Source organism: Pecten maximus, chromosome 10 (genome assembly GCF_902652985.1).
Source record: "Pecten maximus chromosome 10, xPecMax1.1, whole genome shotgun sequence".
NCBI lineage: Eukaryota > Metazoa > Mollusca > Bivalvia > Pectinida > Pectinidae > Pecten > Pecten maximus.
Genome location: NC_047024.1, coordinates 5,066,822 through 5,087,169, shown reverse-complemented (window position 1 = coordinate 5,087,169; position 20,348 = coordinate 5,066,822). Strand labels below are relative to the sequence as shown.

The 20,348-nt window shown below is 36.2% G+C and overlaps 1 protein-coding gene and 1 long non-coding RNA gene across 3 annotated transcripts; both read left to right on the top strand.

The window, feature by feature from the left end:
* Positions 1–144: 144 nt before the first annotated feature.
* Positions 145–11,093, top strand: LOC117336073. 2 transcript variants are annotated; one of them, XM_033896441.1, is made up of 5 exons: positions 145–292; positions 1,484–2,248; positions 2,537–2,677; positions 5,827–9,365; positions 9,417–11,093. In XM_033896441.1, the coding sequence occupies exons 2-5, from the start codon at positions 1,508–1,510 to the stop codon at positions 10,966–10,968; spliced, it is 5,973 nt and encodes a 1,990-aa protein (XP_033752332.1). In that variant the 5' UTR covers positions 145–292; positions 1,484–1,507; the 3' UTR covers positions 10,969–11,093. The 2 variants fall into 2 exon arrangements, with proteins under 2 accessions (XP_033752332.1, XP_033752331.1); XM_033896440.1 differs by having other exon boundaries at positions 146–292; positions 5,827–11,093.
* Positions 11,094–16,061: 4,968 nt separating this feature from the next.
* LOC117336074 lies at positions 16,062–18,584 on the top strand. Its single transcript, XR_004534530.1, has 2 exons — positions 16,062–17,447; positions 17,561–18,584. It is a non-coding gene; the product is annotated as an uncharacterized LOC117336074 (long non-coding RNA).
* The last annotated feature ends 1,764 nt before the right edge of the window (positions 18,585–20,348 follow it).

Genomic DNA, 20,348 nt, shown 5'->3' with positions numbered 1-20,348 from the left:
CGACTCTTTAATGCATCTCATCAACTTATTTATGTTTCATACATGAATATTTTTATTATAAGATTATTGAATTAAACCTCTATACTCACTTAAACTACCACAGGTGAAGGTCAATGATAAAGTTTCGGGTCATTACATATGCATGTTGGTGGCGCCACCTGCTAAATACACACAGGAAGCTTTGAAAGACAGACAGGGTCTAGCGATTGATGAAATGAAGATCCAGCAAATGAATCGAAGATAATATTTGTATAGTGAATGTAATACAAAATAATCAACAGATGAAGGAGACGTAAGTATATGTTGTCGATTTAGATAACAAATGCGCACTCGTGTATATTACTGACATGAGCATTGTACCTAATATCAAGGGATGTAACTCTAATGGCGAAATGTTAAGAAAATACTGAAGAAGTTCATAGCAACAACACCAGCATTTGTGGATGGAGGATTGGGTAACTTTGATCGTACCCCCAATAATATGGTGACTTTCGTGTTTATTTTTTTAGTCAATTGCAATTTTACTGGAGTATGGACCGCTAAATAACGTAAACTATGAATGTAGGGCGGTCATTCATGAATGATTTTGGGTGCGACTGTTTTTATTAGCTAAAACTAAAAGAAATAATTCGCACATTTATCGTAGTAAATATATCGGCATGGAATTGTGTAATCGAAACAGGTGTATATGAATTTGGACATGGTGACCAATGATAAAAATCACGTGTAACACTCGACTTGAAGAGGTTTGTGTTGAGTTAATTAGCATTGTGTTCTAAAATCACACTGGGACAATATTTGCAAAGGCTTAAAACTAATCATAATCACCAGCTACTGTTGTAGCGGACAAGCATTTGATACTTTTGTGGGAGTTTTGTCTAAGTAGCTGCATAATCAAACTCCAAATTTCTGACTGGACGTCTGTAAGTTTTAGTAGAATAATGCAGCACTTTTTGGGGTCAGAAATGAACCCCAATCCCTATTTAAATTATTTCATTTATTGCAGTTTACTCATGAAAACTTCCTTCCCAATTCATCAATTTTCTTCTGAGAATGGAAGAAATCTCAGCCTAAACCTGAAAAAGTCCCCTTGATTTAGTGTCACTCACACCAACCTTCTACATTACCCAACCTTTTTTTTTTAATTGCAATATTCAAGCTGATGTCACCACTATTTGATTTTTGTGGTTGTTTTATTTTACAATTTTTGAAACAAAAATATATGAATAAAATCAGTAAAATGAAGTTAACTGCAATAAATACAATCAAATGTCAAAATAATAATACTTTCAGTAATAATCTTAGTTCATTTGCAAATGTTGCACTCTTGATTGGCCTTGAATATATTGTATGTGAAAGGAAATATTTGACTGTTATCCTATCCAAATTGAAACAATTGTTTTATATATTTTTTGCCTCTCATCCAGACATTTCAGTCCAGTGGGGATATAATCGCTGATAGCATCTCCTTGTTTATTTTTAGGTGAAGCACTGAATTTTTCAAACTATGGCAACAGGAGGTCAGTCTTCTAGTCATCCATGTCACAACCTCAGTAACCCATCTAAGCGTCTCTTTTGGTGTCGTCACTGCATGGCAAAGTTTATTGACCCCATTCAAAGGTGGAGGCACAGCAAAACCTGCAAAAAGATTGTTTCGTCTAATCCTCGTCAAGAAATAGTCAGTACAGATGGTCGAATATTACAGGTGGTGGCAGGAACTACTGAGGGTAGTGTGGTGGTGTCTAATCTAGCACCACTGGAAGAACCTGAACCTTCTGTATCGAAACGTAAAATCCGTAAGCTTGTCATGAATGATTTGAAATGTCAGATTTGTGAACGAGTGTTTGTGTCACTTGATGAAATGCGAGAGCATGTCAAGCACCCGTGTAGGAAAGTAGTTCCATTTGAAGAGCCGACAGTCCCTGTGACTGGAGTATCAATAACTTTACCAGATTTTGACCAAAAAGTAGAGGCTGAAGATGAAGATGAAAAGGCCAGTGCCTTGAATAGTCTGGAGGCAAACTTGCAGCAGATGGAACAGTCTTTGGCCATGCGGTCTGATGTAGCTGATGAAGTTGTGGCAAATCAAATTGAATCACTTCTGAAGGCTGCTCAGGTGTTGCAGCAACAACAGCAGCAAGAGCAACAGTCGACCACATACCAGCTTTTAGGCACAGAAGACCTTGTTAGTAATGTGGACACCCAGTATGTCATCACCTCTAACCCAGACCAATACCAAGATGTCCAGGTGTGATGATTACCATTGATATCTTTTATGCTTTTACCTTGATTCACCTCTAAATTCCATATCTGAATTAATTTTTCTAGTTTAGTTATTTTATTGGCTTTTTTCAGAATGTTTTCATAAGTAATGATAAATGAAATACTTTAGACATGTTTAGAGGAGTTAAAAACCTGGCTAATGCCTGTGATATCCTACATTTAATGTACGGTATATTATGACGTAACTTATTTCATAATTTAGGGAAACATTTGATTTGTAAATTGTCATAATAAAAATCTTTAAATTTTTTAGCAATTTGAAGCAGTTACTGTAGAAACAGTTGCCACGCTGGAGAACATTGTTCCACAGGTCGCTATGTGTCCAGAGGTGGCCCAACAACAAGTAGTTCTACAGCCAAACATTGAACCAGATGACCTCCAACTGATATCTGAGGTAAGGATTCAACTCTGACCTTGGACCAGGTCACGATAGGTCATCTTAGGTCATCAATTTCACAACACATAGGGGAGTAAAGTTGAATATTTTTGTTGTTTTATTCAGTTTTATATCCAGGTAGCTCATTGAACCTTTAAAACCTTTGGTTTTCCTTTCAGACTGTTACAGTACCAACATTCGAACTTGGTAGGTAACCATTTTGTGTCATTTAACTTTTAAACAGTTTGTTTTTTTTAAAGTTTTTCATTAATTTTATTGACTTTTTAATCTCAAAATTATTCGACCTCCCACTTGTTCCATCATGGTACACAGCTCATTCTCCTGTTTTGTTTGGATACATATAAAAATTCTTAAGGCCTTTAGCTTATGTTTTGGTCATGTTTTGATGTTAGTAAATATATTAAAGAAGACTTATTTTCTGATCAGGAAGATATCCGATAAAGCAAATGTTGAATTGGTGGTCATATTACTAAATCATGTGGTTATTAGTTATATATAGACTACAGATTAGTTATATATAGACTACAGTACAAATGAAAAATACATTTACCACCAAGCATAGTTTACTGAAGCAATTATTAGTTGTGAAATTAAAAAATGGCCTAAATCTGTATGCATTTTTTTCCTTTCTAGTTTTCCAGGCACCTGTGCCACATCACTTGAGAAAAATACACATGTTATTATCGATATATATTTTGATGAAATCAAAAATTATTCCTCGCTCAAAAAACACATTTTTTGCTTGGACAAACATCCTGTTTTTGGCTGAAAACATAGCATAAGATCACTGTAACCGACCCATATATTAGTCTTAACTAGCTTAAATGAGTCCGGATCCATTGGTCATAGAAACTGTTAATCTTTACTATTATATGTCCAATGTCAGCACTTTTTCTGAGGACTTTTTTGGACTGTTAATGGACCCCATTCCCAGTTGAAATTATTTCATATTTAGGCCAAAGTACCCAAATTTTCAGTTTACTCCTGAAAAAGTTTTTCCAAAATGAGACAGAAAGGCCTCATCCCAAATCAGTGAGAAAAAGCCCTGACTGTTTAGGATAGTGGGTTTGTGTGTTGAGAAATAATTTAATGATGTAAATGGAAAACCTGTATATAATTAAGTATGACATTTTGCAAGTTAGACCTGCAGCATGAATAAAATATACAGAAAATATTCAACCCAGTAAAATATAGCACATAAACAGTTAAATTCATACTCCATCTCCTGGTAAAAATGTTAGCAGCTAGCAAAGTGATTTATGACAATAACACATCTTTTTGTAGCAAAAATGTCTAGGTTAAAAGAATTGTTTATTTCCTTACTAAAACTGTGTAGGGAGGTCATTATTTGTATCTGTTGTACAAGTTGCATTCATATTGACACTAAACAATCCAATGATCATTCAGTGATTAAATAAGTATAACTTCCTATGTCAGAGAAAAAAAAACCTTCAGTGAAATCATTTCACTGGTAAAATGTGATAAATATAATTAGTTATGGGTATTGTCAAATGTACGTCTTGTTTATAGAAAAATTTCATATTATTTGTAATTGTAATAAGCAATTGAAGTCTGTAAGTAACTAAGTATGTATACACAGATTCTTGAAAATTAGCCTCAATTATAGGGAGTTCATGGCTTTCAAGACAGTCTTGTTTTAACAATGTTTATATGTAGGTCAAGTGTGGCACTCTGTTAATAAACAATCCCAGATAAATTCCGTAGGAGAAAGCAGAATTTATGTATAAAATATGTACCAAGGAAAGGTCTGTTTCTTTTACAAATATAACCATAATAAAAAAAACAGAATTACTATTAACTTGTTTCCTGAAAAGAATCTGTGGTCTGTATATTATCGTACGGTGAAGGATGTTCTTATTTCTTGGAGAACTGTTCAACCTCCACCCACCCCTGAGCTGGCTGTATAGGTCAAAAATGTTATCTGGTACCGTATATCTAATTAATAAAGTATACACTAATTGGATTCATTGGTAAGAAGCCACTTTCTATGTATTACAAGTAAAACAGTTTGGGATTTGACAGCGTTTGTAAAAATACTTATATGACATTTGTAATAAACTCAATCTGATGATAGTCCTCATAAACAATCACACCTTTATCATGACATCAATATACCTTATTATGTTTTGGTGGTCATAGGTCCAGGTTAAAGGGTCAAAGGTCACACTTAACAAATTTTGAAAGAAAAAGCTTGTGTGAAGATATGACATGAACCAGTCAACATATTTAGTTCATATTCACTCCAGAGTATCATAACAGTAAGGTTCATACCTGATTAAAATTTGGTGGTCATCAGTCATTGGGTCTTAAGTCATACCTCTTGTATTTCTGGAACATTTTTACAGGTGATTATTAATCTCCACACATACCATTTTCTGATTAGAGAATGTTAGCCCCCACTGATTGTGTTTTATGAGTTGTTAACACACATGATATAAAGTAATGTATATGATACGATCAAACATAACAGGGTTTAGTGTGGTACAAATCTCACACTACCGGCAAATATTAAAGAATGGAAACAACTCAATGTGTTAGCTCCGTTGATCATAGATGTTCTTTACTGTTCTTATGTATTATTAAAACAGATACTAAACTGCTGATAATCACCAGAGATGATGTCTGGTAGGAACAGGTCAAAATGGCCAGGTTCTATTCTGTCAAAACTTATTAGAATCTCTGTTTTCTAGCCTAGGTTAGGGCTATTCCAGTAGAATATATATATTCCCAGCTGTCGATTCTGAAGAGTCACCTAGACGTGACGAAAGCGCTTTTTTATTCTTTTTGAATGCATATTTTTCGTCCGTAAGGTTCACCTTAAACTTTTTAACTTATATATATATATATATATATAGATATGATAGGAGGAATTCAGAAATAAAGATATTACGTACATGGTGGTTGCTGAAAAAGATGCAGCTTATCATATGGTACTGTTTGAATTACATGTATATAAATATCACTAATTCTATGGCTGGTCCCTCTTTGACAAACCTGGATTTCTCCAATCGGGTAGATATATTACTGGAATAGCCTTAAAGATTGTGTGATTTAAAACTAAATAATTCTGTTGATTTGGTGATTGAATATTTATTTTAAGTGTTTATCTTTCTCACATTGAGTAGGTCATAGCGAGGGAGGAACCAGAGATTGGAAAGCATCATAGTTTTGTCCCTCCATCCAGTCGAACATCATCTACAAGTTCACCACCACCATACCCTGTCCCAGCTGTCGAACAAACTGAGGAACTCACCAATCATTGCCAGGGGATATCTGTTGATGAAGACTCACAAATTTCTCATAACAAGGACTCAAGAAACAGTACAAATTCAGAGGCCGTATCACATTCTGTTGGACCTGCTACTACCAACACATTTTCATCCGACTCGGAATGTGTCCAAAATTCTTTAAACAATGAGGATTCCCATGAAAGTGTGTGTTCAAAGGATGAAACAAACAATGTTGTCAAACCCAAACCTTCAAACTGTTGTGAAAATGGATGCTGTTATGATCCTACTGTTGATGATTTTGGATTTAGAAACCTTATAGACGATAATGATAGCCAAATAAATGGACCTACACCGCACTGTACTTGTAAATTAAAATCTACATCAAGCCAATTTTCTAAATCAAAACGGTCACCCTCAACATCGCGTCCACCCCCAAAACCACCAAAGTACAAGGTTCATGAGACTGCCAAAAAGATGAGAACTAGAAGTACGTCTGTAGAGGAAGAAAAAAGTGTTCCAAACAAAGTTATTAAAAAGAAACGGAAATATATTGGTGGGAAAGGTAGTTTGGACTGTGTAGCTAGGTCAAAGAGAAAAAAGTTGAAAAAGACAGCACTACAAAATGCAAGTAATGTAAATTCAAACACAGCACAGACAACAGGAAGTGTCGAAAAACAAAACTGTGAGGATTTGGGGAGTCACAACTCAGAAACTAAAGAGACAGAAATTCAAAGTAATGTATGTCTTCCTCAAACTGTTACACGGAAACCAAAACCAGCAAGAGAACCAAAATGTCGAATCTGTGATCGTGTGTTCAAATCAATACAGCTTCTTCAGAAACACAACAAAGTGCCATGCAAAATCAAACACACACGCAATCTTTGTCAGAAGGTGCTTCGTCCCAAACGTGCACCTGTTGAACGTCCAACATCACTCAAGCAGAAACCTAAACAGAATCTCACAAACAAGAAAAGCAACAAGAATGTATTACGGCCGCAGCTTCTGCCCGTTAGACGAATCTCTGATACCACTCTCTTTATATTGCCTAAAGCAAAGAAGGGAGGTAAAAAAAGACGGAAATCTGCTCCAGTGTTTGTATATTCACCACCAGTGAAGGAGTATAAGAACACATTCCTGGGCATACATATGACATACAAGTCATTACCATTCAAGGAAAAGTTCTTCTTTGACCTGGGCATGATTTCTTCTGTACATCTCAACAAAGACAGATGTGACCCAAGAATGATGGATAGTTCCTTACCAGGTTTGGACATGGATCAGTCTAGTCAGGAAATAAGTGATGTGGTCGGACCGTGTACTCCTCCACCAGTTTTAGAAAAAATACCTGACCTTGACTTTTTTCCAATACATAGTCCGACATCTTGTCTTGACCTTGAACCTCCTGTACTTGAGGTCATTTCTGACTTAAGGTTTGAAGATTCTAGTCCAGAGGTTATAACAACATCAGATTCTACAGTATTTAACAGAGCCTCTGTCACACCAGTAATGTCTCCATTACCACCAGCAACAACAGAGGTACCACCAGTTCTAGACACAAACGGTGAGGACAAAACATCAAGTATCAGTGCTTCTGCTACAGTAAATTCTGTGACCCACAACGAACAAAATGAGTTGGGCGAGGAAAATTCCAGTGACAGGACATCAGGACATGAAGGTCCAGAATCAGTTCAGGAACAAATGAGTGAAATATTTACAAAATATTTCATCTCCCCAAAGTCAAAAAAAGAGAGTTCAAATTGCAAGTCAGAGCAACAAGCACAACTGCTTTTAAAAGATTCAATGTCAAAAGATACTGAGTCACTTAATTCTGAACCTGCAGATCTTCAGGAGGTTGTTTCAATTCATAATCAGGGACAGATGTTTGATATTCAGACAGAGGATATATCTTCACCAAAAGAATGTGTACTGTTGGATGTGGTACAGGAATTATCACCAGGAGGGGATAGAAATGTGTATGAACAAGCTCATACACAATCTGAAGTAAATGAAAAGACAGCTGTCAAATCACAAGATAAAATGGCAATCCCCTTCAACACGACTTTACAAACTGAGACTGAACCACATGCTACATTGGATACAGAGCAGTCACAGGAAGGTCAAGGTCAACATTTTCCACAAAAGGCAAATTATACTGCCCCAAATCTCTTATTGATTGGTGACAACACCATGGATAATTCAGAGATGGCTCTTGAACTACCTGTTTGTGGTGATGTTTCTGCTGCAGGAGATCTGGAACACCATATGTCTGGTACCACAGCACCATGTGGTGTTGGCATTCATATGATAGTGAACACAGAGTTGAATCAGTCTGCAGATCCAAGCACACACACAGATTTTGTAGAAAAAGAACATTTAACAAAATGTCATGGTGGAAATATCCAAAATTCAGTTGCTGCATTGTCTTCCCCTTCAAAGTCATCCACAACCCGACATTTCACAGATCTTCTTGCTGACATATGTAGTTCACAACAGTCCGAAGGATTGACAACCATAGATTCCTCAATTTGGTCCAAAGCTCAAGAAAATTCACCCCACAATGAACCTGATCAGGAAGTGGGAAGTTCTAATTTAAAATCCAAGGAACCACAAAAGCTAGGTGAGCGCCACTTCATGGATGCCATCATGGCAGCAGCTTTGGATATTGGTAAGAGTGCCAGTGTTAAAGTTGACCCAGGATCTAATGGCATGCGCAAAACAGTCCAAAAGGTCACAGTGGCGGTGCAAACTGATGCCGACTCTTTTACTGCTAAAATCATGGCTTCTAGGACAGATATACCATCCACTGAGTTGATTTGTGCTGATATGGTAGGAAGTGAAACATTTGAAACATCTAGCAAAGTGAAACCAACAGAAAAGACTGACAACGTAAATTTGGAGACCAGTGACCTTCTAACTAAACATGATACCTGTATTTCTCCAAATGACATTGACATATTTCCAAACAAAACAGGTATTTGTTCCGACCCTAGTCCAATGTTTGACATTCAGTTAGAAACATATCCAGTGCAATCAACTTCACAGGAATGTGGGGCAGTGGAATCACAAAATATCATACCAGATCATTCCCCAAGTCCAATAACCATTCAGAAGCAACTCCCTCTAAACGAAATTAGTTTGATAAAGTCCTCAAAGAAACCAGGGTTGTCCAAGGAACCTTCTCCCCAAAAAAGCGAAGGGCGTAATTTATTTGAAAGTCTCTTTTCTAGTCTTGGTAAAGAATCTGATAGCAATGATAGATCACTGTCAAGCAATTCAGAATCAGCTACATATCCTCCAAACCAAAATACATACTGTAACAATGAGGAAGCTGTTACATACCCTCCAACCCAAAAGACACATTGTAACAATGAGGAAGCTACTACATATCCTCCAACCCAAAACAACACACCTTGTAACAATGAGGAAGCTACTACATATCCTCCAACCCAAAACAACACACCTTGTAACAATGAGGAAGCTACTACATACCCTCTAACTCAAAACTTGCTAACCAACAAAGAAGCTTTGATATATTCTCCTCTCCCTAAAAACATGCATAGTGATTCCTTACCAAATAAAGAAATATTTCTCAAGGAAAAACTTGCCCAAAACGTGCATATACCTCAGCCTAACAGTCAAGAAGTAATTGTTTTTCCTCCTCCTGGAAGTAAACTGACAGAACAGACACCAGAGTCTTCTCCACAGTTTGTCGGTAGGACAGCATCTTTACCTCTAGGTATCTCAAGGGATATTCCAGACATAAAGAACAGGACAAATTTGCTGGAAATGGTTGCAAAGTCTCTCGGAATTTACTCTGATGAGAATCAAGATCCTCAAAGTGAAAGTTCTGCTGGCAAGCAGACTGAAGCAACAGATTTCAATATAGGAACAAAGAACACCCAGTCAGAAAAGTCTTCAGTATTTGTAAATATACCATTTGTACAGCCTACCTCATGTATTGACGAAGCCGAGGATTCTAGTGTACAGATCATCGTCATGAACAACCAGTCCACCTCCAGTAATTATACCACAGATATAAATGTGATTGACTTGCCTGCAAAACCAGAACTTACCAAAGAACAACACAATGGTGACCGGCTTCATCAAGACAAATGTACATCCCAACAGACATGTAGTACCTGTGCTGTAGACATATTGACTAAGTGTTCATGTAATGCAGATAAAAATGGTATACCATCTGCCGTGTCAAAACCAGTAACTTCCCAGAAACCTGGAGTCAAAGTAGTGATGTGTGGTGTAGAGGATTTAAAAAAGTGGGACAATTCGGGTGTTGTTGTGGCCAACAAATCGTCATTGCAACTTAATTCCAATGGTCAGCGTACTGGCTGTCTAGGGACTTGGCATGGTCAGGAAAGTGTTAATGTATCGGAGCAGAGTAAAAATCAAAAGTCAAATCTATGCAACACTCTGTCTCAGCAGGGGAATCGGGAGGTGGATGAAAGACACATCCATTACTCTGATGCTACGTCTGGTTCAAATCTAGTTGGTCAGAATTCCTTTCATGCTTCTAATATTTCATCTACAAGTTATCTTACACCAGTTTCTAATGTATATGTATCGTCTTCTTCTGAGGCTCTGACACAGTACAACATTCACTCCGATCCAGGAGTTACTGTGGTTACAGACATTCACTTGTCTACTACTGGTACAAACAATGTGTCTGAACAGGTTGCTATGGTAACTGAGGATGTGAATAAACCTGTTGCCATGGACACAGATGAGGCACTTCCTGAGGTGACCATGGTAACAAATCTCCACTCATCAGTAGCCTCAGAGAAAGTGAATGTCTGTTCAGGGTCATGGGGGGAACCTAAGGTCATGGTTCAGTATGTCCAAGATTTTGATTGTGATCAGAATGTGTCGTACATTGTACTAGATAATGAGCAGGAGCATGACCCAGATCCATTTGTGATGACAGAGTCGCCGTTCCTACAGACAGGGGAGACCATCCTTTGTCAGGAGGAGGAAAACCTACTAAACAGCAAAGAACCATTGCAGGCAGCAGTGATGAATTAGGTCAATATATTCAGAGGTGTTCAGTCAATATGTTGAGAAGTGTATGTTGCAGAATTGAAACACGAAGTTATGTTAGGAATGATCTATCAACTGTTAATTTTCCTTTTTCAACATATAGAAATCTAATATTTTTTATCACAGAAGATGTATCCCTGGTAAAGTAGTAATTCCTGAGCGTTCAACTAGTTAGCCAGAGGTCTCAGTTTTGATATCTAGCACTCTGTCACAAAAATGATAGAATAGTAGAAATTTTAATACAATTCTGAGCTCTAAGATTCACCTGGTCACAGTTTCATCAGTATTCTGTAACTTAGGGAAATTGCTGAACTTAAAATTTAAGAAAATGCCATAAAAAGTTATTTCTTTGAATCCAATAATGCGTTCCTACGGAAAATTTTATATATCAGAAATTTCTTGAACTTAGAGAATGTTTATAAAATAGAGGCCTCATATATAGAGGCCATTCATATTTGTGATCTTACTTTTTGGGTATAATTCCTTAAATTTAGAAAAGGATTTTCAAAATTCCATGTTCAGGCCTACATGAATTAGATATGATTCAAATCAATATATTTTTGGTGATTTTAAGAGTACTGCACATATAAGTATCCCCTTTTATATTAAGTCCTATTTCCAACAAGAGATTACATGTATTTACTTCTACGTAACGAACAAAAAAATTGATTGTACATGTACTTAAGTTACAAGATTGCCATACGTTCCCTGTGTTTGTATGTGATAGCTGTATATATAAGATTTATTGAAAAGGAGAAATTATAAAATTGAAGTGCCATCTTTTAGCCTCAGATTGATTGATGAGCAGTGATTTATATTACTTAGTAAACATAATTTAGCACTTTGTTCAGAATCAGAATTTTCTGTGAGCCATCATGTATATGGTCTGACGATAGATTCAGCATATTATAGAGTCAAAATTGTCTTATGTGACCTTCCAAGGGAGGCAAAAAAACAAAAAGTGGCAGAGGACAGGTGGTCTCTTAATCCAGGTTCAGATAGCTAGCTTTATTAGCTCACCTGGTCCGAAGGACCAAGGTGAGCTTATGCCATACCGTTGCGTCCGTCGTCCGTCCGTCCGTCAACAATTGACTTCTTCTTCATAACCACACATCAGAATTTGACCAAATTTGGTCAGAAGCATCCCTATGGGTAGGGGACTCAGAATTGTACAAATGATGGGGCTGACCCCCTGGGGGCCTCTGGGGCGGGGCCAAAAGGGGTCATTTTTGCGCTATTGATATAAATGACTTCTTCTCTGAAACCAAGCAATGGCTATCACTCATATTTGCCTGGTAGCATCACTATTGGGTGGGGATTCAAAATTGTACAAATGATGGGGCTGACCCCCCAGGGGCCTGAGGGGCGGGGCCAAATGTGGTCAATCTGGCTATATTGATATAAACGACTTCTTCTCTGAAACCAAGCAATGGCTATCGCTCATATTTACCTGGTAGCATCATTATGGGGTGGGGATTCAAAATTGTACAAATGATGGGGCTGACCCCCCAGGGGCCTGAGGGGTGGGGCCGAATGTGGTCAATTTGGCTATTTTGATATAAACAACTTCTTCTCTGAAACCGAGCAATGCCTGTCACTCATATTTGCCTGGTAGCATCACTATGGGGTTGGGATTTAAAATTGTACAAATGATGGGACTGACCCCCCAGGGGCCTGAGGGGCGGGGCCAAATGTGGTCAATCGGGCTATATTCATATAATTGACTTCTTCTCTGGAACCAAACAATGGATATCTCTCATATTTTACTGGTAGCATCACCTTGGGGTAGGAATTTGAAATTGTACAAATGACGGGGCTGACCCCCTGGGGTCTGAGGGGCGGGGCCAAAATGGGTCAGTTTTATAGAATTAATATAAACGACTTCTGCTCTGAAACTAAGCTATGGATATCACTCATATTTACCTGGTAGCATCCCTATGGAGTGGGGATTCAAAATTGTACAAATGGTGGGGCTGACCCCCAAGGGGTCTGAGCGGCGGGGCCAAAAGGGGTCAATTTGGCTCTCTTAATATAAACGACTTCTTCTCTGAAACCAAGCGATGGATATCACTCATATTTGCCTAGTAGCATCACTATGGGGTGGGGATTAAAAATTGTACAAATGATGGAGCTGACCCCCCGGGGGCCTGAAGGGTGGGGCCAAATGTGGTCAATTGGGCCATATTGATATTAGCGACTTCTTCTCTGAAACCAAGCAATGGATATTGCTCATATTTGCCTGGTAGCATCACTATTGGGTGGGCATTCAAAATTGTACAAATGGTGAGGCTGACCCCCCGGGGGCCTGAGGGGCAGGGCCAAGAGGGGTCAATTTGGCTGAATTGATATGAACAACTTCTTCTCTGAAACTAAGCAAGATATATCGCTCATATTTGCCTGGTAGCATCCTTTTGGGTAGGGATTCAAAATTTTATAAAGGAAGGAACTGACCCCCACTCCCCCCGGGGTGCAGAAGGCGGGGTCAAAAGGGGTCAATTGGTTTCAACAACTTCTTTTCTGAAACTAAGCAATGGATATCACTCACATTTGTGTGGTAGCATCCCTATGAGGTTGTGCCAAAAGTTAATTTTATTTCATGGATTAATGCATTTTTTGACATCAAATCCTCACGTACCCATATAAAATGCCTATGATATATTGACATAGCAATACCAGTGACAAATATACTTAATCATCATTCTTGTTTCATATCTCATGAAATCCAGGTGAGCGATACAGGCCCTCTGGGCCTCTTGTTATAGTAAATAACGTAGGAAGGGTGGTCACTAAGGCAGGTTTTACTGTACACCTGTTTGTTAATGTAGTTCTTTCAGTCTTTATTCACAATTCTGTCACTTGGTTAATTAGATATTTCCTTCCTTACCTTTAATATCATATTTAATATGACACTCAGTTATTTCCAGAGATTCCCAGATTCATTAGATGAATATTGAAGCTCATTTGGTTTTAAACGCTTCATTGTCGTTGCTGAAATTTATTTGTTCCTGTTTTTTTCCAATGTTATAGATCATGTGGATGATATCTTATATGTTTAAAATAAGAAGCAATATTGTATCGGATTAGATACTGTTTCAGATTCTAAGTGCCTCAGCGATAAAGTCAAGGCAGTGAAGGTCAAATTTAATTCTAGTTTTATTAATGTTACATAGTTTTAATGTTAAAAAGCAATATGAGTATGCTATTGTGAGGATTTACACCAGGTGCCATGTCATCAATATCCATGGTCATTGGTGAAGGTCAGAATTTTTTGAGGTCCAATATTAAATGTCTTTGCAGTAAATATTCAATTATAATCAATTTAACACCAAAACACAAATCTCATGGTAGCAATTAATTAATGGTAAAAATTCCTTCACATATTTACATGAAGGATCAAGCTCCTTATGTCGATAAGACAGAGCAAGCATTTTCATTTATGGCTAAATACAATAACCCTGAGTTTTCAATGTCAGTTACGTGTTTTTGGGTTAAACTCCTAAGGAGTTTTTGATCGTTAAATTGAAATTAACAATTGAAAGTTTGAATATTTATGTTTTTGTCTGATAAGCCGTTTGAATGCAAAATAAATCATGACAGTACGTCTACTGTACAGTTGAAATCACCGGCATTAGCATGATCTGCCTACACTACAATGATATACCAGGAATGATTATGTTATTGGTGTAATGACAGATCAGGCTATGCTCATTAAAATGTCCTAAGTTGGTGTATTTGTAATTTTAGTTTAAGTTGGATAACTGCGAGTCTGTTAACTGTATTGTATGTAGTTATATGTTACATTGTGCTGTTAAGGTTTTTGTCCTAGAACACAGTTGTACAGTTAAAGCAAATTTTATTTTAAGAAAGGCAGTGCAATATTTGTTATTGTGAGGTAGGAAGTTGATAACAATGACTATTGTTTTGACTTCCTGTGAAATATCTTTAAATCTGTCTATGAATGTTAGAGTTTATCTGTTGATAGATCATGATGTGATACTGAGGACTGAGAGGGACCATATGTCTATATACATATATATAATAGCCAACTTATAATTAGGGCTTGTACTACTCCATATTGTAAACAGCAAAGTGACACCCTCCAGTCCTTAAGAGACTCCTTAAGACACCCTGTCTAGAGATCACCTATACTTGGTGAGTAATTTTACAATGAAGAGTGTTGTTTCAAACGGCCTGATTATTAGTACATTGTGTATTGTTTAAATGTTGTGAAAGTTGACATACTGAACCATGACTGAACAAATTTTTAATTCTTATTTCCATTTAATTATGATGTATAATAGACTGTTTGTTATGATATTTTCTTAACAAGAATACAAATTTATTAAATATCAAAGAAGAAATGTTATGTCTGCCTATCTTGTATTTCACCTGAAGGAAAGAGTCTATGCTGTAGTGCTGTGTCCTTTGTCACATTTCTATACCATTATAATCAGATTGTGGACTTTCGGTGCTGTTCAAATTGCCTTTTGATCAGGGTCCAACCTGATATTATTCTTTTAAGTGCTGTACGTTTCTTGTGTGGCCATCTTCTGAAAGTGATGGCGAAATCTTCTGAAAGTGATGGCATAATCAAATTGGCTGCCAGTTGGCGATCTAGGATTTTGTTAGGAAAAGATCTCGTTCAAGATCTTTTAGATTGCATACCAAGGTATGTAGATTCAGGGTGCTTGGTTACACATATTTTACTTTGAGTAAAAGAATATAAGATGAAAGAATATAAGATGGCAAAAATGTTTTGACATTTGAAGAATGTACCTGATGTTAACATTATATTTTTATTCAGAAATTACAAGGTATTACTTGAAATTTCATAGTGGACCAGGATTCCTCTTGTATCCTCTGGTCCTATGTATGTATGTTAACCTATCAGTCTGATTAGAGAACAAGATGGCTAACAGGCAGCCATTTTGGATTTCAACACTTGAAGACTTGAAAAACAAATTAACTGCTTTTTAAGACTGAACAGAAATCATAATCATATTAATCTGATATATGGGGCCATCAAAAATTCGACTTAGATATGAGATATAAAAAAAAAAAAATCCAGGAAAAAATCACAAGGCATACATGAACTTTTAATTCAGTCATTTTATTGTCAATATATAATAGTAATATAGCAATAGTAATTTTGATTAGAGACTTAATCCTTGAAATTATTTACAATAGCTTAGCTTGGTATGAATATATTCATTCACAACAAACAGGGTACAGACGGACCTCAACACTTTTTCATGACAAGCAACATCTAGATGTACAATAAAGTGCCAAAAGTATTTGGTCATTTTATTTTTACTATATATTTCTTGCATTTTTTACAATTTGTCAATGAATTTTTATGACTTTGTTTATCAACAGTTTTTTTTTAATTTCCAAACACTAGTAGACAATTGCCATTGCCAAGATTTTAAAAACTGTAACATGCAATATCTCTTGAAATCAACTACGGAAAATTATACAAATATTATCATAGGAATGAGCAAATAATTCTCTACATGTATGTGAAGTTTCAAATAATTCCATTGCAAAGCGAAGTAATAAAATGAATATCTGTCAAAATGCATGAAATATATAGTGAAAATTTAACGTGACCGAATACTTTTGGCACGTTACTGTATATAATTGACATCAGATTTGATGTTATTAATTGGTTCACGACCAACAAGACATTCGTCATTTTTTCAAGTCCAATTAGACACTAGTCTAACAACATGTTCACATCAAATAATACCCAAACATGCATCTTGTTAACATGTTCACAACCACAACATAATAATTAATGTTTGTATCCATCAATACCTGAACACTGGCCTTTTGTTCACATTTAAAAAGACATGGATGCTTGTAATTTGTTTACATCAAATATGTTCACTTAACATGAGCACTCACAACATTCAACTTAATTCATGTTCATGTATTGCTAAACTTGTTCATTACATATCTGGACTGAAAGACTTAAACATCCACATTGAACAATAGGCATGTACACTTGTTACTGTAAACTGAAACATCTGCCATTAATTTACTTAAATATGTTTGATACTGTTCCCTGTTATAAGGCCATACTGTTGTAAAAGAACAGGAAAAAGCAAATTCCTGGTGAGTGCCCCACTTAAATCAAACCCAGTTTTCCAATGTGATAATCGTTGGCTCTACTAATCGAGCCAAAGAAGTAGACTCCACCAGCTGAGAGATGTACACTGTACCATATTTACTGTACAAGGTCACATCGACCTCTGTCAGCTGAGTGACTTGACTGTAACAGTATTTACAAGGTCACTTTGACCTGCTCTGTCAGCTTAATGACATCACATACTTAACATTATGTCAAAGGTCACATCAACCTCTGTCAGCTGAGTGACATACCATATCTAACACTATATACAAGGTCACAATGACCTACTCTGTCAGCTGAGTGACATACCATATTTAACACTATATACAAGGTCACATCGACCTCTGTCAGCTGAGTGACATACCATATCTAACACTATATACAAGGTCACAATGACCTACTCTGTCAGCTGAGTGACATACCATATTTAACACTATATACAAGGTCACATCATAACATTATGTACTATCGACCTGCTCTATAAGTGACAGAATTTTTTCTAAAATAACACTGCACAAAAGCCACACTGATTCAGTCCATCAGCTCTATAACACTTTATAATGGTTCTTTCATATACGTCAGCTATACAAAATGTATGTTTAATTGTAAGATTGTGTATATGTACAGTATTTCTGTATCAAGATTTTTTTAACAAAAAACATGACAATCACACAATAAAACTGACAAAACCAAAACCATAATTAATTTTGCCAGTCTTTATATTACATATTCACATAGAGAGTATATTATTATGTTTTAAGATTTACTAAGACAGTCATTATCACTGTTTCAAAGTAAAATATCCTTCAATTTTAGCAATAGTCTGGTTCTGTCCCACTTGATCTGGATACTTTAGAAGCTTGTAACAGGCCTTTGTTCTGATTGATCAAGTTAGCCATATATATAGTTACTACAAAGAGACGACAAAATAACCCTGACTGTCTGGCAATAAACCCAGCAAACGGTGATGAAAGGATTATTATTTTAATATTCAGCAAGATTAGTGAAACTAAGAACATGTTTGATGGTATATATTGGTGACACTTGATAATATTGTAATCTTGATGCTATAATTTATTCTATTATATCAGAAAGGAACTACATATATATACACACATTTTATACATAGTTTGATGTCAAAACTACACTGGAAGGATATGTAAAAAAAAATATTAATAATAGCAAAATGTGAGTTTTTTTACAAATAGTTATGGCATCAAGGGCTGAACCTATAAGAATTAAATGTTGGAGAAATGTTGGAAATTCGCTAAAAGTTTTATTAGAAATGAGACTTTTGATAATTAGGGTAATTTCATTTACAGGCGAAAGTTTTTTTGAAAGTAATTTGTGATAATTGTATACTATATTTTGTAAGTCCCTATACAGGATAGCTTTATGTTTGTTCGACAGTTCAAATTGTTAAACATGTTGGTCACATTTTAATCTAAAATAAATTATCCGTCTGGCAGGTATCATATTTGTTTTGTAAGGCAGTTAGCACCATTTTTTTCACTATTTACTGACATGAGAGAAAAGGGGGAAAATAGCACCTATTTGAAAGTTTCGCATGCAGCTTTTTCCTGATGGTGGCCTGTTTTGGCCCTGCATGGTAGGGGGGGCCGAGTGGTTAAGGTGTCCCGACACTTTATCACTAGCCCTACACCTCTGGGTTGTGAGTTCGAAACCTACGTGGGGCAGTTGTTGCCAGGTACTGACTGTAGGCCGGTGGTTTTTCTCCGGGTACTCCGGCTTTCCTCCATCTCCAAAACCTTGCACGTCCTTAAATGACCCTGGCTGTTAATAGGACGTTAAACATAAAAACAATCAAAACCCTGCACAGTGACTTTTAGGCCACTTCTGTTCTGGTAAAAAAAATGCTTGGATCACAGAGTAATATGTATTTTCATAAGAAAACAATTGAAAACACAACATAGGTGGATTTGATTTTTTTCAATATTTCCCTAAATTCCACCCCATCACCAAAAATGAGTGGAATTGAAATACCCCCAGATGTCGCAAAGATGTAAGAAAAATATACATGCATTTATACACGTATACACATTAGATACCTCTGCAATCCAGCCCTGATGAATGTAACATCAGGATGAAAACATAAGAAATTGTAGAATAGAATAAAAATATCAATTAATGTGAAAATGATCAGAATAACATTTCTATGAGAGATTCTATGGTCCTAACATGAGATGAGAATGTTCAATGGGAGGAAATGCGTATATAGAATAGTCACTCAAGTCTGACATTATAAGGTAACACAAGAGACATGGTCATATATGGACATCTACAATGTCAGACAAAGACATTCTCAATGTCAGACAAAGACATTCTCAATGTTATATAAAGACAATTACAATGTCAGACAAAAACATCCTCAATATCAGAAAAAGACATCATCAATGTCATTTAAAAGACATCCTCAATGCCATTTAAAGACATCCTCAATGTCAGACAAAGACATCCTCTATGTCCAAGATTACTACAATGTTTTTCAAATATATCTTCAATGTCATTTAAAGACATCACCATTGTCCGCCAAAAACATCCTCAATGTCAAAGACATCTGAAATGTCAGACAAAGACATCCTTAATGTCATTTAAAGTCATCAACAATGTCAAAGACAAAGACATCATCAATGTCATTTAAAATCTACAATGTCAGACAAAGATATACTTGATGTCATTTAAAGACATCATCAATGTCATTTAAAATCTACAATGTCAGACAAAGACATCCTTGATGTCATTTAAAGTCATCAACAATGTCAAAGACATCATCAATGTCATTTAAAATCTACAATGTCAGACAAAGATATCATTGATGTCATTTAAAGACATCTACAATGTCAGACAAAGACATCCTCAGTGTCATATAAAGACATCTACAATGTCAGACAAAGATATCCTCAATGTCAGACAAAGATATCCTCAATGTCAGACAAAGACATCTACAATGTCAGACAAAGGCATCTACAATGTCAAAGACAGACATCCTGAGTGACCTCAATGTCACTTAAAGACATCTACAATGTACATTGTACATAATTATTATATGTCCTAATCTGACATTGTACATATATGTCTTAATCCGACATTATACATATTTTTGTTCATATATGTCTTATCTGACATTGTACATATATGTCTTAATATGACATTATACATATGTCTTAATCTGACATTGTACATATATGTCTTATCTGACATTGTACATATA

What these genes read in the sequence shown, in the direction of transcription:
- LOC117336073 (XM_033896440.1), top strand. Translation starts at nt 1,508, where the DNA reads ATGGCAACAGGAGGTCAGTCTTCTAGTCATCCATGTCACAACCTCAGT. An exon ending in ACCAATACCAAGATGTCCAG is followed by an intron (nt 2,249 to 2,536) that starts GTGTGATGATTA and finishes TAAATTTTTTAG; the next exon opens with CAATTTGAAGCAGTTACTGT. An exon ending in ACCTCCAACTGATATCTGAG is followed by an intron (nt 2,678 to 5,826) that starts GTAAGGATTCAA and finishes CACATTGAGTAG; the next exon opens with GTCATAGCGAGGGAGGAACC.